Here is a 25,742-nt window from a genome sequence, read left to right as displayed (position 1 = left end):
TTTACTTAAGATCCTCCAGTGTCACAAATTACTTCCAACCATGAGATGTACAGCTTTACATCCCACTCTATAGATCAGGCAACCTGAAAGAAATATATGACTCTGCTAAGCTCAGAATTTTACCAATATAATACTGAGATACTTGAGAAGACAGCTGCCATAGTATTAAACTAAAACACAGAGCCACTGATACTCAGCTTCTTGGCAAGAACTGCCTGACAGTACAGAAATAGGATGCTGGTCTGCTCAGTCATGTGTCCCTTTAGACATTGGTAATATTTTGTCACTTTGCCAGTATTCATTCATGCCTTTTGGGTATGATACACCACAGCCACACACACACAGAGATGCTCTGAATCAACAGTCAGTTCTTACCTGACTGGTCTGCAGGTCAAAGTTTAAGCAAATACAGAGGAGAAATGTTGCAATGGGATAATTATATGTACAGTGGATCAGTCTCAGGGTTTCCAGCTGAAGAACTACAAACCATTCTCAAGCAGGCAGAGCATTAGAGAATATCCCTGTGGAGAAGCTTGTGCTGGCAAGAGATGGACTGGATGACCTAACAGGACTTTTCTGTCACTAATATGATTCTCTGAATTTCATGCTTTTTGACAGTATTACAAGGTTCGACAGCATTTCTCTTCAGAAGAGGGATTAAGGTCAGTAAGTATCAGCATCAACTAAAAAAGTGCACACGAGGCAATTGTGATTGCAGTAGGCAAAAAGACATTCACAGTCAGAAAAGTATACAGTGCTTGTGTCTTCTGTATATGCTAAAATCTGTGATGTAATCAAAGATCTATGTGGAGGAACAGGAATACAAGACTCAGGCTTCCACACTGGTTTTCCTCTTATAGAGAAAGAAGACAGGTAAGATGCTATAAAATAAAAGCAGTAAAGGTCAATATCAGAGGCACAAAAAATAAATACTAATTTTAAAAATGGGTTTGGAGCAAATTGCACAAGAAGTCATGTTAATTAGTATTCATCAATAAAAGCTCAATGCCTGCTAAGAATTGAAGTTGAACTTCAGGAAACAAGTTTTGCTGTAAAATCAAAGGAAGATAGGAAGAGATTTCAGGAAACCAGGAACTATCTTTATTTCATTCTCATCTGTGTTCTTTCACAGGGACTATCACAGGGAAAGGCTGTAATCCCCACTAAGGCAGTGGGATAACACACTATATCCAACAATCATAAGACATAACAAACTTGAGCAATCCATGCCAGAGGGGCCAACGTGTGGCTCTTGAGCTCCACATAGTCCTGAAGCAGCTCCAGCCAGCTCTGATCTGTCACAGGGTCAGCAGTGTGCCTGTCCCAGAAAGTGGCTGCTCCGGAACCAGAGTGTGACAGTGAGTCACTGAGCAGCTTCTTGGTCACCATCCAACCCAGCTGTGCTCCCATCCTACTATTTTTAAAGCTTCCCTTCCTTTCTGTTCTCTAAATGTACCAGCAAGATGCCTCTGCAGTGGCCATGGAGTGTTGGATAAACACAGATAACAAACCCAAATACTCAAACTTTAATGTTGGAAATGTTGGCAATACATAGTAATCAGTGTAGAAAGATTAATTATGTAACTATTATACTCCCATCACCATATGATGTTACACATTCCATCTTCTCCACAAAACATCACAGAGATCTACTCAAGTTCAAAGAGAATCCAATCTGAGAAAAGAAAACATTTTTTCTTCTGACACAAAGACTGCAGCTCAGAAGGTACTCAATCTGTGACGGCACCTCATCTTTCAATAAGTTACCTGCATGCTTAACCCTGAGCATGCTTCTTTTCCAAACTGATTTATTACCTTCCACTCTCCATAAGAAGGAATTGGTCAAATTAATTTCATCAGTCAGTTGCATAACTCTCAATCTATAGGCAGCTCAAAAGCCAAGATAAGCACATCTACTTGGTGAAATCATCAGCGTTTTCAGGAATCTTAGATTCTATAGAGGTAAAAGACTTAGAAATTTACCAGAGGATATTCATAAATTCCTCTGAATTATTTTGTCATAGAATTTACACAAGTTCTAGTTCTAGGTCATTGCTTTTCTTTCATTAACAGTTTCAGATTTTGTTTAAAGCACTCTCAGGTCTACAGTTCAGAATAAGAGACTGTATCAATATTTTTTTCAAATACAGTCTGCAGGTTTCTTCACGACTCGTGCTATACAGCATTCTGCTGCATTCCAGGATACTATGTGAACTTATGCCTTGAATTGATACTAAAAAGGATTTATCTACAACATAATTTGACATTTAAGACAATTTACTCATAAAACAGACAAAATTCCTTATGTCAGCAGATTTTGTAGTTTTCCTTAAAGAAACATTAATAAAGGAATTACAAGTTCAACACAGGAACCATTGGCCAAGACCCAGAAATGAAGCCAGCTGAGGTGAAAGAAAACTTGGTTCAAAAGGGTTTGAAAATAGCTTCTATACATATTTAAATACTCTGGTATGTGTGTGGGCTGGGCTAGACCTCAAGGGAAAAGTAATGAGATAAGCCCCTTCCTGCTGGTAAATGGTAACTGCAAGTCAGCAGCTTTGTGACTCCAAATTCCCTGGACTTTCCCATCCTACTGTCTGCTGCTTGTCATGTTGTAAAAGCTGGTGAAAGCAAAGCCAACCAGCCCAAATAAAACAGGAGTCTTTAAAAATGCATAGTTTTCAAGGATTTCCTGTAGTCCAGCCATTTAGAACAATTACTGACCACCTTTCTATCAGTTTCATAATTGTATCAAAGATATATTTAGAATAAACAGAGGTTTCAAGCTAGATGGACTTGAAAGCACCAGCAAACCTGTGAAGGTGCTCAGAGGGAGAACCTGGGCCACACCTCCACCAAACCAAAGGCTGAGCTGTGCCTGCAGAGGTGGCACACCCTGTGCAAGCTGGAAATTCCATACCCAGCCAGGTGCCCTACTGCAAATGCCCAAGAACAAACCTCCACAGAGGCACATTCCAAAGGACAATGACAAAAAAGGAAGCATGCATAAAAGCCAAATTCTTTGCTCTCTAACCTCTATGTCAGATCTTTTAATCAGCCACCTTTATTGCCATCTGTCAGGAGGGTGTGATTACCAAGTATTCCAGCTGACACTGGTGGGAGCAATACTCCAATTTTTAAATTGTAGCAATCCACTTGTGAGCATTCCCTCCTGACTCTTGGATACCAGAAAAGAGCAATCTCATTTAGAGTATTAATGGATTTAAAGAAAATCTATTAAAAGTAAAGCAAGATAGCACTAGTGAGGTCTGAACACTATGTGGCAATAAAAAGACAAAAATAGCCAAGTAAGATTAGAAGTAGGCATTGACAAAATTGAACTAAAGGATTTACACTCAATTAATGTTTGATATTTTTTTATTTCACTCTTCATTTATATTATTATAAGCAGCTTCCTTTCTGTTGAAGCAAGGAAGGGAGTGGTAGAGCAGCAGAAATAAAGCCAATAAACGGTGAAAGGTCCTTATTGAACAAGATGCCTCACTTTGTTCTGGATGTCCCTATGCTTGTAAAAAGCATGCACAGGGTTACAGGTTTGCTGTTTGCTAGGAAATAAGAAATATTACAATATATTTTGCTGCGGCACATTGAATAAATATACAATGAAGTTCTTTAAAACATGAAAAAACTTGAGGCTAGACATGATCATCAAATGTTATAAAACCTGTGCTTTTCACAGAATCATTCTCTTGTGTTAAGGTAGCACAGAAATGTTTTAGATCTCTTGCTCAAAATTCCCCCTTAATGGGGAAGGCATATTTTGGCCCAATTTAGAATTGTCATATTGAGTCAAAATCTGGATATAAAGTGAAGAATAAAAAAATAAACAGTTTATTTTTACTATAGCAATGAATTGCTCCATAATTCTGGTTGAATCTCCTAGGAATAATAGTCTGTAGAAGAATAAAAAATATATGCAGGTGATATAAAACAACTGTCAACTCATAACCAAACAGTGCCATGAAAGCTTTAAAAATCCTAAACAATAAAGCTAAGTAGGCAACATAAAGGCAAATAAAACTTAATGTTCAAAAATCCAAATAAAGCAAAGTTTTAGTATGACAGTAAATTAATTCTGTCAAATTAGAAAATTTTGTGACCATTGATTTAATGGCAGAAAGCTCAGCAGAAACATCTGATCATTGTACCAAAAAAAGGTAACAAAGTGTTAAGATAGTCAGGGAACTGAATGAAGATTAGCACTGAAAACACTATCATTTCCTCAAGGAATAAATAACAGGTCTTCACCTCAACTCTATGAGTCATTGCTTCTAAAAAGAGAACTGCAGAGGAAAGACACAAAATTGCATAGAAAAATCTCTTCTAAGTAAGAAAAGGACTGCAACTGGGCAAACTGGTACGTTTTTATGATGGATAAAGATTACATTTTTGTCTTACATTACCAGAAAGAAGATTTAACAAATTAATATCTGAACTTCCTAAAGCCAGTTAAAAAAATTCCATAAAAATAACAATACTTTTTAATTCTTGATGTTTAAACTACGGAACTCATTGCCAGTGGAAGTGTTCAGGGCAGAAACTTCACCTCTCCTGTGTGTATACATTTCTAGAATATACAAGCACTGTCAACAGTTTTGAAAAAGATGTTAAAACTTTGGATTAAGGCCTAACCTCATTTCTTCTGAAATAAGAGCAACACAGAGTTATTCAGGGGAAATATTTTCCTGCCCATGCTGACTTGAAACATCTCCAGCATCTGGTTCTCGCCGTTCCCGCAGCCAGGAAGCTGCACCACTGTAATCTCTGTGCGTTATCATTTGCTACCCTCAGTGACATCAAGACTACATAAATAGAGCATTTAATAGCTGGGAGAGACTGGGGCTTTCCTTAGGGACAAACTGGTCATCTGCTAATGATGCATCACACAGCCAACGTAACCCAAATGCACAATTCTGCACAAACGGTACAAATTCCATCTACCCCTCTGTACTGCAATGCACTTTGCAGCAGAGCAGCTCTGCCTCACAACAAGGTCCCACTGATCACTGCCATTGAAGCATTCCCCTCTCTGCACATTTTCAATGCATTGAAAGTGGACAGGGGAAGCAGAGATGCAACCAGAGACAGACTACTGCAGGATGCATTTCTGGCTGACTGATACTTTGAGTTTCTAGGGATTAAGGAGAAGCATATATTTGAAATTGCAGAATATATATGAAAGTACATGTATTCTGTAAGAAACTATGCTATCAGTATGTGTGATTAAAGAAAAAAAGTTTATATATCAGTCCAGTGTATGAGAAAATTAATTAACATATTTAGCATGCAGAGAGATGGATTTCAGCCAGCACAAGACAGAAGGAAGGGGATTCAAGCACTGAACATGGTGTGAGACAGTCAGAACTGGCATCAGGAAAAAGCAGGTAGGAGGCTAATTAGCACAAGATTTGGAGAATGGGAGAAAAGCCCTTACTAAGAAAACTCCAATAGGCTTTCCCATGGAAATATCCCTACATTTCAAATAAAAATGCTAGACTATATACTAAAAAATTATATCAGCTTCTCAGACCCTACTTCTTTTCTGTGAGTAGATTGTTGGTGATACAATAATTTCCTATCAAGCACATAGCCATTCATTTGTGGTAAATCATTCTCTTCAGAGACTTCATAATAGAGTGCAGCATTAACCTATATTTGTGAGAGACAACTTGTTTAATTTGTTACACAGGCACATATGTCTGCAAAGTTATAGTGGTATCAGCTGTATGTCTCATCTGTGGCATCACTGTTTGTCTCACCAATTCTAGCTGCTTTACCTGCTTAAAACTTCATTTCTTCCTTGCATTCAAACTGAGATGGCAACACCCTTTACATCCCTTCTACATTTAGCCTAAACACAATTGTGGAAATATGGTGTTGTCAAAGCTTCACCACGAATTAGCACAAGTTCTGTCACTACAAGTATAACAAGATTAGTATGGAAACATGGAATGGTTAAAAGAAAGGAAGGAAGAGAAGAAAGGAGAGTATAAAGCACATTGCACCACTCCTGTATCAGCACAGGGTGTGTCCTAACTGCTGCAAAAGCAGCCATGGACATGATGTGCTCTGCAACCTGCTTGTCGTGACCCTCACAGACTGTGACACTGCTGGTTCCTAGAAGGACAGAAGGACACTAAGCTTGGGGTGGCTCCCCAAAAGCAGTTAGAGGATTTTCCTACATGCCTTTTGAAAAAAAATACTCAAACATCCAAAAACGTCAGAAAGAAAAGTCAAGAGGGCTGGATTACAATATAACATTATTTACTTATTTTGTAAGTTCATTAGTTTGATTAATTATACATACTGAAAATCACAGCTAAGCAAAGTGCAAGTGAGCAAGCCAATGAACTGTCCCTATGGGACACAAAGTAACTGTTTACTCAAAATTAAGCCAACATATTTACAGAATAAAACAAAAAGAAGAAATCAACAAGAAGAAAATTGTTCATTATATTTAAAGTCTCTACCTTTGTATTAAAAGACTGGCTCAGGACAAATCACCTTCTGCACCTGAAAGTACTGCAGCTTTATTATTTGTGGTACTGTTCTGCCAATATGCAAAGAGCTTTAGCTAAATATCAGTGCCTGATTTTTATATAAAGCATACACAACTCTGAGAAGCAATCTACCTAAGTTTATACTACTTTATCTATAATATCCTTTCAATACTACTCTTCAAACTGTGAACTGAGCTCTGAGAGGTTGAAAAATGACTGAAGTTTTTTTTTTGGCATAATTCAATTTCATAAAGAATCTGTGACATAAGACAGTATTACTGCATAGTACTTTAATACCTTCTTTAAAGACTAATATACCTTACTCAAATACACCAAATATACCTTATTCTAATATATCTTATTGCATTTTAAGGAGTTTAATTAAAGAATGGAAAGCAGGTTTAGATGGTGCTCCCTCCAAGCGTCAGAATAATTTCTTGAAAATCTTTGTCAAACATTTAATTTCTGCAATTTAATTTAATAAAACCACTATTTATTGGGGTTCAGTACTTGGACCCTGCCAAGCTTTGCACGCTCATACTAAACACTTAAAATCTTGAGCATCCTTAGTTTTTTCTGCTGACTCCTCCTAGCAGCCAGATTAGATGAGGCTTCCTCCCTCCAAACCAGGCTGAAACCCTTCTCTGCTGCCAGCTCCTATCTACCTAATCAAGGTGTCCAGGGCATCTACACTGGAGCATGGACACTTGCATGTGTATACCTAGAAAAAACCAACAGTAAGGTTAGGACTATGTCTATTGTCTTGAGTGTGTGTGGCAGCCATCCTGACATCTTCAGTGTCATGTTTTTTATAAGCTACAAGGACGTAAAATTTGGTGGGTGATTGGTTGGTGATTTATGATCTTTTTGTTTTGTTTTGGTTTTTTTTGGGGGGGTAGTTCTAGGGTTAATTCTATGTTTGTTTGGGGGTGGTTATGGAGTGCCCAACAGGCTCCTGCAGCACCAGGGCTGGCAGCTGTGAGTGCCACTGTGCCCAACAGGCTCCTGCAGCACCCGGGCTGGCAGCTGAGGTGCCACTGTGGGGCAGAGGCAGGATGTGGGACACAGCTCTGCAGAGAGCTGTCCCCGAGGACAGGACAAGGGCAGGAACTGCAGCTCAGACCTCATGCAGGCTGGCTCCAGCTGTGCAGGAGAAGGTACAGTCTGCTTTGGTCAAATGGCTGCTGACAGCATGCCTTGCTTCCCACTGCTTCTGCCCCGGCTCCTCAAAGCTGCATACCCTGCTTTTGGCTTATTCTCCTCCACCTCCCTGTCTGCTCAGGTTTAGACTCCAAATTCCCTTCCCTTTTCTATAGGAGGCACAGTCCCTGCCAACTTCTTACTCCTGGCCCTGCTCCCAGGCTTTCTGCCCCTTATTAAAGGATAGAAAACCTCCAAAGGAGATCACACTTTCTTTACATAATCTATTTAATAATACTTTTCAAGTAATTCAAAGCTAACTCTCACTCCTGAAAAGATCTCAAAGGACTCCAACAATTTAAAAAGACTAAAATCTGTGTTGAATTATTGAATACAAAAGATGACAAAACCCACTATTGTGGGCTTCCACAAATATACCCAAAATACCACAAATGCTGCCAAGTTTGGTCAGTCAAAACTGTGAGTCATAAGCGACTTAAAAGGCGTAAGGGCCAGGCACTTGAGTTTCTTTCACATTTTTTTCAGGTCTGACACTTTCTTTGTCCTTTATCATTTGAGATTTTGGTATATACTATAACCGAGTTCTAAAGCTGTTCCCACAGCTACAAGGGAAGAAAGATCAATGAAAACTTTCCTCAGGAAGAACAACTTAAAAAACCCACACCACATTCCATCAAAAAGTTTGGAGTAAAACTACAGCAAATGGTAACACCGTATCACTGTGAAGCCCAACTATGCACCCTACTGGTGTTTTTCCAAAATGACCATGAAAATGCATTGTGTCAACTGAGAGGAAGATTTTGATACATTCCAACCCATTTGATTCAAAGACCCTTCAATTAGGCATGCACCTCTGCATTCATTTTATCATTTTTGTATATTGTATAGTTAAATTTAGAAATTATCTCATTTATCTGCATCAAAGATGGCACACAGACAATTCTTGACTAGACCAGAGGCTCTCAATTTTTTTTTATTTCTTCAGGCTTCTAGTTGTAAGCAGCAAGGAATCACTTCTGAGTTTAGCCTACAAGTCAATTTACAGATCACATTTCTCTCAATGCCAGGTAAACTGTGGTAGAATTCCAAAACACATACTGGTATTTTACTGTATGCTCCTTAGCAACTCTTCAATCAGAAAGGTCCCAGAAACTTTTCTTTTAGAAGAATAATTTCCTACACTTCCAGCTTCATAAGTATATCTAATGACAACAGTTGCTAGGATGACAATTCTTACTAATTTTGAGCATCTCCACAGGTTATGTTCAGATGCAATTATCTTTAATTAGGTGTCATCCTAAAGCACTACCAAGATCAGACTCATTCATTAGTCAGGGAGCTTAAAAACTAACAATTAATGGGACTCATTCTTCTCATATTTTTCCTTGTCAGCAAGGAACTGTCTGAAAGCAGTTCTCTGCACTCAAGAAAAGAGAAGCAGCTGCATAAAAGAGAAAGTCACTTTTATTTTCATATGTTCTGCTGAAACTTCTGCTTTCCCTGCACCATTACAAGTGAACAGAGTGTTTTCTGACACTTAGGATTCCCAAAATAGTTTAAAAACATATTGCTTTATCCTCTAATATCACATTATGAACCATAAGTACAATTATGACAACTGATATTCTCTGATTTTTTTCCTTTCAAAGGGCAAATATTTTTAAAAAGATCTACACCTCAGTCCTCCTCCTCTCAAATGTAGTTTATTTCACTTGAGGTGTTTACTCAATGATATTTCTACTAAGAACATTTGACCTTTAAACAAACATTCCAGACAATGTCCTTTGGGTGAAAACACACTGGTTGAATTTCCTTCCACGTGTTCCCCTCCAGCATGTTTGCTTTGTTCAATGCCATATTTATCCTGCTCATTGATTCTGGTCTGCCAACAATACCTCTTTTCAACAAACTCTCTTCCAATATCCTCATACAAGGTCTTCCCCATTGCTGGGATGCTGAACATCCACTTCACTTTTAATTAGAGCAGCCACAGAAAAGGCAGTATGGGTGTCTGTTTTAACACCAGAGGACCCACAGATCCTGACAAAAACTGATTTCAGGGCAACTTCTCCCCACTCTTCTAAATATTAGTGTACCAAAGTGAAACAGTAGAAAAGGAAAAGATTTAAGAGTTCCATGCAATGCCTTGAGGTAAACTGAGGGGCACTATCACTGTGGTGATAAACCATCTTAACCTTTTTTAATCCACTTGATACATCTGTACCAGTGACTTTGTAACACATTTTAAGATATTTCATAAGTAGAGAACTGAGTTTTCTTCTGTGTTTGTAGCTCATCTGATACAGTAGGACTCTGATGCTAACAGAGTGCTCCAACTACTACTGTAATATCAATAATAATCACCAAAAAACCTGAAGGCTAAACAAGAGAAGAGAAACTGTGCCAACCTTAGTGTAAAAGCTGCTGTAAGCCCTGAGTAAGGAAGATCATTAAGGGACAAAATATAACTGCAGATCTTCAGCTGGTCTCATTAGAAGTCATCAAGAATAATCTAATCAAGGACACCTAATGCCTCATGCCAAGCCCGCACAGTGAGGTAGCCCTACCAATTTATTCCAGATGCTTTTTGAAGGTATGGTGTTGAAAGAACACAATCCCATATGGAAAATCCTAGATTATCAGCAGAATCAGAAAGTCCATTAGAAAGATTTATGCTGGAAGGGGTCACTTATAATACTTTGCCTGACACTTTGCACTTGCAATGGCTGCCCACAAAGGTACATTTCCACAAGACAGTATCAGCAGAAGATGCATAACGCTGCAAATTGTGCCTTATCACTCCTGTGAGCACTCCACAGAGTGCAGGCACCATTCTAAGTACCATCTTAAACAGAAAAGTTTGCAGTGGTAGAAGAAAAAATGAAGCTTCTGTCAGGAAATTTTAGGTGTCTGGGATCAAGTCCAACAAATCCTCCTGACTCATCCATTATCTTCCTGGTTTTGCACTTGTTCTTAAAAATTGTCTGTTTTCCATCCTAAATTGTATTTCTTCACGGGCTCATCTTAAAGCCCTAAAATGCCCTCACAGAATGCACAGCAGCAGATCTGAATCCATGAAGCAGATACAGCAGCTATTAATAATGCAAATATGAGATTATAAAGTATTGGCTGCAGAACTTTCAGATTAATTCATCACATTTCTGGGCACGTGTCTGAACTCACTCTACTGGCCTGTGAACATGTGCAAGAATTGTTATGAAGTGGAGAAATGAAGGGAGGCCAGTTCTGTGTGTTTGCATCCCAGGGCTGCTACTGCCTCGTGAGTACTGGATTCTGCAGCAATCAATCATCCAGGTATCCAATGCTATTGTGTTATATTGCCCAAAACTGCTGTGAGTGAAAGTAGAGGAAATACAGCATCCAGTTACTGGAAACAGCTTTTAGTTAAGTGGTGCAATATGAAAACCCCTGATTTAGGCCATCCCTGCCTTACCTTGAAGGTAGAGAGAGGAAAAGCCCTATAGTTCTCTGGTTATGCAAGCACTGGTAGATAACCAAGAAAGGCAAACTTGGCTAATTTGGCCAACCAAGTTTCACAGGGATCACATGTTTAAGAATGAAATAATATAGACCACATATCCAATTATAAATTGTGAAAAGCTTTCTAGCAGCTGTTGAGAGTCTTCATCTTGGAGCTCACATCCCTATCTCGTTACAGTAAATGAATCATGATTTCACAAAGCTGTGTTTAACAGTCCATATATAAAAACAGGCCTAACAAAGGCCAGCTGAAATGCTGCCTGAGCACTCAGGCAGCATCCAACTTCAGTGTACAGCTTTGACTGGCAATCATATTATTCTATGTTATCAGAGTCAAGTAAATAATTAATATATTATAATAATTTTATAAGACATGCTGCCTTCCTGAGAGGGGCAAAACAAGAATTGTGTTTGTAGTTGAATGTTGAACATTCTCTATTCACACACTCTAGTATGTGACTCCAGTGTTTTTCCTTTATCTGCAGAACTGCAAGAAACCTCCCTGAAAAGCCTATTGCTCAGACTTGAGTACTGTATACTCCTAGCTTATTTTCCAAGCAGGTTGAGAAAGCACTTTCTGGTTTCTGAACATCTGAGCAGCTCCAAGAGCAGATCTTCTCCTTGCTGGCTTTTCCCCTTCTTTGTCATTACCAACCTTTAAGTCCCCTCTCCCTGGGCTGTCCTCAAGGGCAATGAAAGGTAACACATTATACAGCTGCAGATGTCAGTAGATATCAGAAGTTAAATGCTGAATCTTCATAAAAATACAAACACTAATATTTGCTTCCTTTCTATTCCTGCAGTGGTACTCACCACTGTGAGAACAGGATATGTACTTTTCAAAATCTCTAGCTCTGAGGGGTTCTAGATAAGTATAATGATAGTACAGCCAAGATTGCTAAATGTATTACAGGAGCCTGTGATCCCAATAGTATATTGCTAATAACAGTGCCAAATATCCAAAGGCAGCTGCTCTGTAGAGGTTATCCAGTCCTGTATGCTCCCTCACAGAATACTGCAGAGCAATAAGCAGAGGCATATTATACCAGAGGGAGAAGCAAGCTGCTCTTCTTAGATATAGACGAGTAACAAACATCCAATATTTCTTTGAAAAATCAAGGAAAACTGTGCCAGAGGACAAAAAGGACATCTGTGCCAAAAGAAACCAGAATCTCTGCAAACTGGAAGTGTCTCTATTGCTGCAAGAGCGATGAGCCAGCCCACGCTAACTGCCCTATTCCATTAACGCAGTCTAACCCTTTTTTCAGTCTAAGCACAGCTTATAAACAATTTGTTTTCCATTCACAGCCCCAGACTTCAAAAATAAATTTCTTTGGATTAAAAAAACCCAACGTTCTCCTAGAAGTTTGCTATGGCATTTTTGCAAATTCATGCAGTCTGAATTCCAAGGTGCTCACAATCAATCTTTTTTTATTTTATTCTGCATTTAGGTTGAAGACTTGGGTGTTGGGTGCAATGCACTTCATTTTCAACTTTTGATGCGTACAATTATGTTTCCATTATTTTAACAACATTTTCAGTTAATATTTTTTCCAGTGACTGCAGCAAAACCTTATGCTACAGCCCATATTTCAATTTTTTTTTTACTGCTGAGAGTATCCTGTCAGTTCTTCTACATTAGTACTGGCACATCCTCTTAAAATAAACCATCTGCTGAAGACAAATTCCTTTGTCCCCTGCCTGGGCACACTCCCCAGCCATTTGGACAACAAAGATGGGAAAAGGGCTAGATGGAGAATTCTTTGGGATGGTGAAGAATATTCAAAAAAAGCCATATTTTACTTGAGTGATAAATGACACATTCCTGAATGCCCACTGGGACTTCCAGAGAGCAGAGGGGAAAAAGTTGGTAAAGGGAGACCTTGACAGGGTGACGGTGACATTTTACAACTGTTGTTGAAGGACTGCCTGTGTAGGGTCACACCCTGCCCTTGGAGATGTTTGCTACTGGCAGAGATGGTACAACGTGACAGGCAGAGTTTTGTCAACAAGACTCTAAAAATTTATGTAGAGATCATGCTGACAAAGAGTGGCCTAACCAGTAGTATTTTCTGTATTAAATGCAAAGGGTATGCATGTGTGTACATATGACACATGTATATTGATGTTTATATAATTTATATAGACAGATATGCACATCAGCGTCTGGATAGTGACAGATAAACTTGAGCATGGCTCACTTTAAAAAGAGGAATTCTGCAGCTGCTTAGGCACTCACACTACCTTCTCAACCCTTTGTGTAACTAAAAAAGTTCTTCTTCCAAAGTGTAATGAAAGAAATGTAACCCAGTGAAATCCTACTTTGAAGTGTTCCAGTAGCTATCCTTACTGGAGTTTGAGTAACAGCTATGGGATACTTTGATTATTATTTCTTCTATTGTAACTTGAAAAGCTTAAAACTTGAAAGAAAAAAAAAATTCAAAAGGACTTCTAAGGAGACTGAATGTATTTCAAGACCTTGCCCAGCCCACCCTCAGCACCATCAGCATTTGGCCAAGTGCATCTTCAAGCTTATCAAAACAAAGCTGAGAATTACTGCAACCCTTGCAGACATTCTGTCTGCATCACTTCCACATGCCTCAGTACCTGCTCCTCTGGAATGCTCCAGAAGTATCTCCCCACCAAGCTGGCCTGTCTGACTAAAATCCTGCTTGGTGAGAATACCAACGGATGGGCATTTGGAGAGAATCCCACTGAGTGAAAGGCTTGAGGCTTAAAATCTCTCAAAAACCTGAAGGCCTTAATTTTAACTGTGGCTATTGTCTTTGTGCATAAGTGATGAAGATACTCTGATTTTTCATGTAGATCAATTCTCCTATTTCAGGAAGAAAATGTTTTTCTGTTCATTTCAATGCACAGACAAGTTCTAAGTGCAGGTGGAATATTAATATTCCCATCCTTAAGCTTCTGTGGTATTGCCAGGCATGGATCAAGGAATGTTTCTGAGACAGTAACAGTTACTCAGTTTCTCAGTTACTTCTGAGAAAGTAGGTGTCTGAAGGTCAAAGGAAACATTTCAATTTCTTTTGCCAGAAAAAGCAGCAAGAAACGTTTCTGTCCCCACCAAAGACTGCATGCTGACACTGATTGTACCTGCATTATTATTTCCATGAAATTATTATATCTTTGCAGACATGCCAGTGGTGCCCACACACAGACAAGTATTTAATGACAGAAGGTTCCAAGCAGCTTTTGCAAACAAAAACAACATATTTTGTTTCATAATAAAAATCAAATTTTAAAAGCCATTAGAATTAATCACCCAAACTCTAGTTTCCAAGAGGAAACAGTTCTGATGAGGCAAAAAATGAGCAAAACCCAAAAAAACCCCAAACATCCAACAAACCTAAACCGAAAAAACCTCCAGCAACCTAATAAAAATATTAAAACAGACATGCTACTAGCATATACATTCTAGTGATATATTTGAAAAGCCACTCATACTGACACTTCTGTTATTTGCTATTTTTAAGCACAAGGCTGAGAGCCTGCAATAGAAATTGTTGCAGTCTTTGCTTTCTCATATATAACAAGTCTGCCTCTTTTTGAGCACAACAGTAGAGAAAGGTCAAACAAATAAAATCTATCAATAACAGGAAAATAGATTGAGCAATATAATCTTAACTTCTACTCCAGAAATAAATCTGGGAAGAATTTTTGGCATGAAAGATAAACGCACTTAGACTCAAAGCCAGCTTAGAGTCACTCACATAAAATTCTTTTGGACAGAAACAATTATTTATTACACAAGTATCTAATGCCTAACAAAACATTAAGGTGTCTAATCTACAATAAGAAACCTTGATTTTTCAGAAAAAAAAATTACTTTAGCATTGACCTAGAGAAGCTCACATTTATATGAGAGTTACTCTTTTCCCTGAGTCATCCCATCAATTTGCTTTAATACAACACTGATCATCATGTGGCTCCATACAGAGTTCAGCTCAGAAATTGAGACATTCAAAGGAGCTCAGAAGTATCTGAAAAGCAGGGATAGTGGTCATTCTAAATCACCTCTCTGCTCCCCTCCATGTCTGGGCTAGCTGAAGGACAAACACTTGGATCCTCATTCTGCTTGGGGCTGCAGCTCACTGGCAGGTGGGCACTGATACTGAGACTAAATGACAATAGCATCCCACAGCACCACACAAAAAAGAGCTGATATTATGTAACCTAAAGACAAAATACACCATGGCCTACATATCTTTTGACATTTTAAGAGATGATGGACCTGACAAGTCACAATCATCCGCCAAGTATAATGGTGGTGGAGTAATCAAGCAGGTATTAGCCTAACAAATGCCAAAGAGTATTTCAGTACAGCTCCATCTGCCCAAATTCACAGTGCCATTCTGAGAAGAAGTAAAAATAACCCAAAACATGTACTCAGAAATATATTTTTAATTTAAATTTAATGTAAACACAGTCATCAGTTAACATCCTTGGTAGACTTAACCTGGAACACTGAATTTGTTGAGAAATGTAAATCAATCAGTCTGAATCAATTCAGAAACACAAATCAAGGTTAATCACAATTCAGAATTTAGCAAATTAAATTACTTGCTCATTTATGGTTAACTTCCTTAGGTTAATCTTAAGGCTGTATAAGCTTCACCTAGTATTATACTTGAGACTTAATAATTTGCCTTGACATTTAGAATAGCTCTTACATAAAACTTCAGATTTGTTTTTAAATAAAAAGCAAGATGACAGAATAAACAATGCTGAAAATATCTCTTTCCCAGAAGAGTTGTAATCTTGGATCAAAAGCCTGGGGTTTTTTTCCCTCTTTCCATCTGTATTATATCTCCACACTTGTTCAAATTAAACTCTTTTTCCTCTGTATTTAAAACTATTAACTATATATATTAAAACAAGTTATATGTATATTTCTGGGGTTTTTCTACACACTTGACCAATAAAAATGCACATGTAAGACAAAGTATTTTCATTTCTTTAACTGTAAAATGTGTAAACTGCTTAAATATTCCTTTTTTTTCATTATTTAGACTATCTTAGGTAAAATAAACTGGCCAAAAACTGTATAAAGTCTGTACTGTGTTCGTACACCATCAATAGATTAAATTATTATAATAAATGGGTTACAGCACAACAAAAATATTGTGAAGCAAGGCTAAGCTACCAGAGAGGATTTAAATCTCAGAAACAGCTGCATAACAACCACATTTCTCTGAACAGTAACAAATTAAGGGCATCCACAAGACTCCAGCTGTGCTAATGAGTTCTTCCTTCCACATATACACAGATGACCAAAATACCTGCAGGACTTTTTAAAGAACATGAGCGCTCTTATGTCTCCATCCTAAGAAATTGAGTCTGATACATACCATTTGTGTTATTATTCATTTCTCATTTTACAAGTTTTACAGACACGTATTCAAATTAAAATACTCAGGAGGAAAATCAAGATAAATAGAAATATAAAACCTGAAGGATTTTATTTTAAAACAGAAAACAAAAATCAAATTACTGAATAATATCTACCACCTCAGAAGTCATTTGTAAGATGATTCAATGGGAAGATGAGTTTGCAATAGATTAAATAAAAAACTACAACAAATCTCTGCTTCAGTACAGACTAGACTGCCTTGCTCAGCAATATGCTCCATGACAAGTTAACCAGTATAGTGCAGTATTATGTTTTGATTACTACATTTTTTCACTGGGGCAATGGGGCTACTCACAGCAACAGTTACCCAACACACTGGTAAGGACATCTCTGACAACAAACTGATTCTGAGCCTGCTGTACGCTATAAAAATCCACCAAGGAGACTGGGGAAGTAAAACAAGGATGTCATCACAAACATCCATTAAAGTTAATCACTAAAGCCTCTAAAGAGCCTTGAAACTTCATTAGAAATGATAAAGCACGTGAAAGGGCAGCACCAGCACAACGCCACAGCCGCTGCCGGGAGCTGCTCCCCGGGCCGGGCGCTCACGCACCTCCCTGCACACAGAACATGCCGGGCACACGCCCCCACAGAGCATGCGAGGTCAATCACTCCATCCTGCTAATGAGAGCAGGCAAGCACACAGAAACACCGAGTTTCTGCAGCTCCTCTGCAAGAAATTATACAAGGTATCACCCCCCGTTCAAAGGCGTAACACTACAGTGCACTAAAAATTACTATTCTAGGTGCTCCCCATCTAAGGAAGGCAACAGCACATTAGCTAAATCTCACTTTTTTATTATCTCTTCCTTTGTTGCCTCTTCCATTTTGTCATGCATTCCACAGTGCTTTATTCAGACTGCTCTTTGTACTTAGCTGTCTTTCTTTTCTCCTCTTTTCGGTAATCTCCTACCCTACTGTGTTACTTTTGTGCTGACATCAGGAGCCTCTAAAGCACTGGTGCACAGCGATTCTAGCCAACCTCACCTCATTGGCAGTACGTGGCAAGAAGAGACAAAACAATGCACCTGAAAAAGGAATTGCTAGAAAGGAATGGAAAAGTGAGAATAAGAAAATGGTGTTGGTATAACATTTTGCAAAATTATTCCTTGGATTTCAACTCCAATGCAAATGGAGGTACACTGGAGATTTTCTGCTTTCTCCAGCTGCAGGTGAACTGAAGCTAGCTGTGTGCATGTTTAGTGCGAGCAGGCTAGCACCAGCTGCCTCCAGCACTGGACTTGCTCATATTGGAAATAACTGCAGTGCTCTGATTTCCAAGATGAGCTCCTTTGTCCAAAGGGCTGATTTTAGCAGGAAAGGCCTAAATCTGTGCTCCTTTAAAAATACACTTTTCAAGGTGCTAATTTCAATAATTTCTCAAGTCCAATCAAAGTGTTACAAAACTAAAAAGTATCTTAGACATAAAATTCATGATATGAGCTCCTTATAAAAGCTTTCAAAGTCTCCCTTTCAGTCATTCCCAGAAAAATCAGCACTGACTAAAAGCAAAAGAAAGGAGCAGTTTCTCTGCATCCTCACATCGTAGGGGCGGTCAGTGTTTGTAGTGCTATGAGACCTGCACAAATTCTGTCACACAGGCAGCAACCAAACCACGAGATCCATTCAAACACCTCTGAGCTGTCACACAGCCTCCCAAGGCAGCCCCACACCAGAGAGGAGGACAACTCCCAGGGCTCTGTCAAGCAGGGCAGTCCCAAAATGCACCTGCATCCCACCGTGACCTTCAGAAGCCCTAGCATCAGTGCAGCACTTGAGCAGCTTCAGAGCCACATGCAGCTAAAGAATCAAAGTTTAGTCACATCTTACCTATTATTAGAAATGGATTGTAAGGTCCTTGAGAGTAAACATTTCATGTTTGCAGGAGGCCTAGTACAACAAAAATCATGTCAACGAATTGGGCTCGGAAGTGCTACCGCTGTCGGGGGTAGCTTGTACAAAGCCAGGGTTTGGTTCAGAGTAACAAAGATTAAAATATGGATGCAATGGAACATTAGTACAACAAGTTCAATCTACAAGGAAATAGGTATTCCACATGTGTTCCCAAGAGCTGATAATGCTTTTCTTTATCTTTTCTTCCTTTTTCCACAATGTAGACTAGGAGTTCTGCAACATTTCTGGGTTGAAAACAACCACTTGTCAATATTCAACGTAAAATAGAGGCTTATTTTTTATACATATCACTAAAACTGAGTTTTTCAACGGCTAATATCCGGCACATCATAGCATGATGATACTCCTTTAAAGAAGAACTGAAGGGCAATAAAACAGATTTTACTTCCTTTGGGTGAACAGCTGCTAATCTGACTAAGTGGTACTGCTAATACATGGAGAGGATAAAGAAAAGAAAAAAGGTGCAAGAAGTTGAAAATGGATACACTTTTTAAGGGAGTTGCTGTGCTATCACTCTGTGGCTTAACATAATTTCATCACTTTATCTTCTCACTTGCTGCCTTAGCAAAACGGTAAAAGGAGGCATCACTTACAAACCCCAGTATCATCCACTTAAGACAGCAGAGGTATCACTAAGAAATAAAATTGAGATTTTGTCAGCAATCCTGCAGACTCTCACCACTTGTAATCAGGAAGAACTTATACCTTCTGGAAGGGTGTTGTGAGCTTAACACAGGTGAGGCAGCTATGGGATGTTAATACAGGTATGCAGTGCACCAGCTGGGAACTGTGTGCTTTGACAGTCTCACCCAAACCATAGAATGGCTTGTTTTGGAAAGGACCTTTAGGGTCACCTTGTTCCCACCCCTCAAAATGGGCAGGGATGCCATCCACTAGATCAGGTTGCCCAGGACCCCATCCAGCCTGGCCTTGAGCAGGGACATCCATCCCCGAGGCTTGCCATGGGTCACTGCAGCAGCCATCAGACACTGAGGCTCCACAGGCAAGGAGCTCTCTTGCACTCTTGGGTACATCACCCACACAAAGAGCCACAGGTATAACCAAAAGCCATTAATAGCACAAATATGTTACTAACTGCAGTAAACAACAGACTGGGCAGCATCACCTTGCCCAGACAAGGTGAAGGGTGCTCTGAAGGCACCCATGGTAGTCCCTCCCTGGCCTCTGCTGAAATTTTACACATGCAGAAGGCTCTTCACTGGTTATTCCCCCCCTTGCAAAGAATAAACCTATTTTTTAATGAGCCTCCCAGTTTAATGCAGCTCCCACAACTTGTCCCCAGCTTCAGGTGAAGTCACAGTCAAGTAGTAAATACAGCATTTTCATGTATTGAATTTTTGTATGGGCATACTGCATTGAAATGCAGAACTTCCCCACTGGGGACACATTTATTCACTTCAAGAAAAGAAAGCATAAGTTATTTTTTATGTCTTTCTGCTGTTAGGATTTGTCACCAGAAAGAATTTGCTGAGTGAAACCTTTAAACAAAAGGTTTCCAAAAAAGATTAGTTTAGGATTTACGTTGACATTACTTATTTTAAAGTGAAATCCAGCAACATTCAGAATTATTAATGGATCTCATTCTCATTACGTGATGAATGAAACCAACAGTTCACTGAATGCTGTCAGCATATAAGTTATCCACATATTTAAATACGAAACTTTTCAACTTCACTGTGCATAAAATTAATATACTACATAATAAAATAGTTGTAAAGAGAACATTTTTAAAAGCTCCTTTGTGTTTTAATTTTTATTTTTAATTGTTTTCTGTCTGACAGTGCCTGAGTGTTTTAACTAGATGAAGACTCTTCACATGAAAAATGTTCTGTTCTGAGAGCACTCTTGAAAGACTTAGGCATACTAATTTATTCAATTACTTCTTTAGATCTATTTTTAATCACAATTTGAGAACAATAAAACCACAATTATAGAATATCAAGAAATATTTCAGTATGATTCTAAATCATGCAGCAGCAAGAAAATCCATACTTTTAACTCTGATTTGTGTGCTTAGCTATTTAAATCTGTTTCATCCTATAACATCGGACCTCAGTAAAAGTGAACTTCCTTTACTGATCCTAATTATCAATACTTAGCTATTAATGTATGAATTTATGCATGACACACTCTACACATTGCATGCTACAGATACAGATGTGCCCATTATTATCTGTCTCAAATCTCTTTGCAAAGGTTCTATGGCATGCAAGAAATTCTTTTTACCGTTGGCTATAATCTCTTTTTCTTTGAAGGCCCCAAGAGTAGAGATAGATTTAGATAAAACTCCTTAATAGGACCACACAGATGAAGACCCTTATAGCAGAAGGAAATTTTGCTCCCTGGGGGAATTTGTAACCTTCAGCAGAGCAATGATTACAGCGGGATCAGTGCTGTGACAACAGAGAGCACACACACACCAAGGGCAGCAGCAATGAGCCAGCACAGCTCCCTCACTCTCCCAGCCAGGGCACACGGCCCTGCAGGACTGGCCAGAACCCACACAACACACTACATCCCAAATCCTTCCCAGGAACTTCATTACCTCCTTGAACAGCAAACAACAAGCTCTTTGTCCCAAAGATAGCGCTGTGAGATTTTGCAATTAGAAACAAAGCTGTTCTGAGGAAAAAAATACCAATTATGCTATTGGCATCATCTGTGAAAAACATCCCACTGAAAGACAACACACTCAAACCACTGTTATGCCTTCAAGATGTTTCCCCAAATCCCATCTGAATATTTTACTGATATTGTTTCTAGTACCATGCAATGCCACATAATATCTTCACATCACTATTGATTTCTACATTTTAAAGACAGCACATATTTTTTAGCTCTTTCATCCTCATATTTCATAACCAATTTACAATTCAACATATTCTTTGACATTGTTTAAATACCTAAAGAGTAAATTATTTTAGCTTATCAGAATATAATTTGTTTTGACCAAATTCCCCCCAGTTAGTTGGGAGGTTGTCATGGCTTTTTACCATGATCACATCGAAGTTTCCGAAAATGTAACACAAACACATCTACCCCCTACCCAAAGAGAAGAGAAAAGGAACACACCAGTACTGCCTAACTGAAGTAACCTATCACCTGTGACACCAGCTTTCAAGTGCTATAAGCATACACATCTTTTAGAAAAATATACTTCCTTTTCTAGCACTTTATTATTGCCATATGCAACTGAAATAGTAATTTGGGTTTTGTAAAAAGCCATGCTTGACTTTAAATGCAATTTCCAAAATCTCAATATAAAAATAAAATTTGAAATCATATTTAGTTTTTCATATTTCCTCCATTTGCAAGTCAATTTCTTAATCTTATGGAGACAACAATGTTAAAATTTGACGTAGAAATTTCTGTCTCATGGTTGCTGAAGAACAAGAATGTGGTTGTACATCACCAGTCATGTAAGTGACACCACTGCTCATAATATCTGGCAGTAGCAAGGCAATTAAGACATTAAGCACAATACCTTTGCTAATCTGACAATCAAGTAAACCCAATGCAAGGAGCAAACTGCTTCATTAATAAGATTCTCTTAACTTCATATAGCATAAATGTAAAAGATATAGTACTTACAGTGAATTCACAGAAATCAATGCTATCAAGACTTTTGCTTCTGTGTATTCTCCCTTTTATTCTTCTTAAAGAGGGCTTTCCCTGACTTACACTACAGGTAGCACCATTGGGATTTTCGGAAGATGGAGTTACCCTGCCAAACAAAAAGAGCCACATATCAGATAAAGAATACATTCTTTTATTTGCTTAAAGTAAAAAATTTACAAAGGAAAACACATTACCATGCTATAGATACAAGAAATGTCATTTCAAGAGACAGTTTTCAATCACTAAGTGGCAAAATAAGACCACAAGCATGTAGAAGTCTAGCTCCCATCAAGACCACACTGCTTGCAGATTTTGTCAAAAACATTCTGAAGTTATCTTTCTTGTACAGAAGTGTATAGAACCAGAAAAAAAAATACATTATAGAAAATATATATTTAACTTCTGAAAATGTAAAAGGACTATTTTTCTCTGTTTCTTCAGTAGAAACCCAAGTCCTGTGACACACATTGATGGCTGTCAGTTAAATCACCAGGAGCCTGGCAGTATTTGGCTTTTGACCTTTTCCAGTTTGAGTGCTAATGGTGCTTCAGCTATTCTAGCAATGAGTAACAACCAACAATAATGACATTAATAGCATCTGTTAAAGTTATAGGGGTAATATATTAAGCAACTACACTTGATAAGGCCTTTCATCATATTGTAATCTACACATAGTCCTAGGGGGAGTCCATAACTAAAATATTTGGAGGAAGCAATTAATATTTCAATGAGCTTGTTGGAAATCACTAATAAGCAGAACTAAGTTAACAATTAACTAAGTGTACCAGGATTTGTGACGTTAATATTTTAAATACAAAATAGTCCCTAGTCAGACTGGCCCTTAAGAAAAAGGAAAGCTCTATTCCAGCAAATACACTCACCAAGAATTACCTAAAAACCTGAAGTCTTCATGCCCAGATTTATACTTTTTTCATATTATTTCTCAATTGCAGGCATAGAAGATTTCAAAACACAGCTTAAAAAAGAAATAATATGTATTTTTTTGCACTTCCATAGTCTTTGGACAGCAGTTCAGTATTTCTCCCAAAAACCATTAAGATTCCTCTCACAAAAAAAATCCTTTAGGATGTTTTTTATGTTCTTCAACTTAGAATTAATGGCTTTTGTATGCACGTAAATGTTTGTACAAAAAGGAAAGGTGGAGATGTCTTAAACATATAACATGTCTTAAACAGGACATTGGATACTGGGCCATATCTACTCCTGAAATACCAAATTCCAAATACAAAATACAGTAACCACATGCTGAATACTCTTGTTTGATTAGCAAGACTTCCACGTCTACACAACATCATGGTCAGGATAACATGGCCATGGGACAGCTAGGGAGAAGAAATTACAATATCCAAACTTGAAAATTAAAGCAACTCCTTTCAAATCTCTTATTCAATTTATAAAGATAAAACCCTTCATTTTTTGTTGAATCACTGCAACTACCAAATCACTATTTTGTTTTCAGATGCCTGATTTTGGGGAGATTTTACACATGCACACAGACCCACACACAAACAGCTTGCTCTATGTTGTCTGGATAACATAGTAATATGGTTTAGATGGTTTTTCCCTTTGGGTTATTTTATTGCCAACTTTAAACTGCAAATTTCTACCTGAAAACATTACTATAATATTCATACATCTTAATTACAATATGAAACTCCTGCTGAGACTGCACTGGATTTTTTTGGCTAATCATATATGGATTGAACTCTGAGACCCATGCCTGCCTACTACAGTAACATATTTGTTCACACAGCAGAAACTTCAAGAACACCACGGATTCCCTGCTAAAATGTCTTCAAGAATTACCAGGACAGATTTCCAAAGAGAGACAACTGCTCAGCCTCTATCCTGTTGCACAGACAGTGACATTTACAATGGCAGCACACTGCTATTGTGTGAATGTCTCTTCTGTAAGAGAGTGCTCCAAACATCTCTGCTCAAGTACCTAACTGAACACACTCTGTGTCCATGGCAGATGCAGATGCTGGAGCTCTCAGAGAGATCAATTGTTCCCCTGCTGTCAGAGTCTCTGTTTATTCTCTCTACAGGGAATCTTTGAGGGCTGCCTACTCCATTACTTATAATTTGGGTTAATTAATCTTCAAATGCACCTCTGATGAATTAAATTCTTGGCACGTTAGACTTCCCCCTTATACTTAATAGAAAAGTTAAACAGCTGTAAGCTACACTGGGCTTTTCCTTATTTTGAATAACATTTCAAGTCATTTATCTTAGGGCCCTAGCCACAAATGTGCATTTCTTTAAGCTGCAAGTCTTTTAATGTTTTCTGATACTGAAAAGCCTTTATTAAAAAAAACAGAAAACTACTTATATGGAAAAACCCAAACAAATACAAATAACAGGCTAATCAAAGTTACACAGTTAACAAAGAACCACACCAGTGGTATGTTTTAAAGGCCCTTCTGTTTAGGAGCTTCACTCCTTCCAGCCACTTGAAAAAATGAACTTGCTGCCACTGGAATCCAGCTATCATTTCATTCTGCTGGAGAATAAACTATGGCTGTTATTTGTTAGCTTCTAAGATGCAGGAAAGTCTTTTTAAAGTTACAAAATATAATTATAGAGAAGGAGTACCACAATTTATCTATTCCCTCCAATCCTTTACAAAATCATTAATTTCTAGATCTCTTTACAAGCAAATAAAGTATTATTTAACCAACCAAAGAAAAATCCAATCAATATCATTGATATTGGGAATTGGGCAGCTTTGCACTGTATGTACACCAAAGGAAGGATCTGAGGCAAGATATCCATACTGACAGCATCACAGGGGGTTTTGGCTCTGTGGTTGAAGAGGAGACTTTGGGACGAGTGCAAACCAATTAAATACCAGCTTCTCTGGGGCCTCCACTCCTCCCAGAGATTCAGCAAAGGGAAGCAGTAACAGACCTGAGACAGACTTGGATCAATTTTACCCAGGCTTTGCAGAATGCTGGATACAGCAATGAGACTCTCCAGAATCCTTTTCCAGTAGCACTCATGTAGTATGGCACCAAGAACTCCTCCAAATACTAGCAATTTCCACAGAGAATACACCTCTAAAGTTCAGACTGTAAAGTTCCAAAATAAACCCACATGAGTGCAAAGTCATGAGAAAAGGACCAAAGTGTCTTGAGATTGACTCAAAATGAAATTGTTAAAAAATCTGAAAAACATCTTTTTAAAATCCTTCTCTTTTGAACCATGTTTTGTGTTCCCAAAGTGTTCACCACAATCAGAGAAACAAGCTTTATTCTTTTTAAGTGAATACTGAAACTCTAATGCAATGCTCCATGGTTCTGGCATCTGAACCTTAAGTTTAAGAAAACACATATTAATAAAATTTGCTGCATCTGATTGTCTCCTTTCAACTTTTATTTGAATCTCTGAATTAATACTATATTAATCACAAATTAAAAAGTGAATTGCTAAGTCACTGTAATACCTGCATCGGGAGTATAGAGGAATTATCACAGGTTAAAGGAGAAAAATATGTAAGAGCCCTTTTAAAGTATCTGCAGGCCATCAACGACTTTTAAGCAAGTACTCTT

General features: G+C 38.2%; 1 protein-coding gene across 5 annotated transcripts in view; it reads right to left on the bottom strand.

The window, feature by feature from the left end:
* Positions 1-22,299, bottom strand: part of TJP1 (tight junction protein 1) — a 148,648-nt gene extending 126,349 nt beyond the window's left edge. For 3 of the 5 annotated variants that reach the window (XM_031056004.1, XM_031056005.1, XM_031056006.1), the window contains exon 1: positions 22,144-22,299. In XM_031056004.1, the coding sequence (XP_030911864.1) occupies positions 22,144-22,299 (156 nt within the window). The remainder of the gene's footprint in view (positions 1-22,143) is intronic. The other 2 variants (XM_031056007.1, XM_031056008.1) reach the window with 1 other exon arrangement.
* Between the last annotated feature and the right edge of the window lie 3,443 nt (positions 22,300-25,742).

Source organism: Geospiza fortis, unplaced genomic scaffold (assembly GCF_000277835.1).
Source record: "Geospiza fortis unplaced genomic scaffold, GeoFor_1.0 scaffold171, whole genome shotgun sequence".
Lineage (NCBI taxonomy): Eukaryota > Metazoa > Chordata > Aves > Passeriformes > Thraupidae > Geospiza > Geospiza fortis.
Note: the sequence above shows the minus strand (reverse complement) of the source record. Positions and strands in the feature narration are given on the sequence as shown.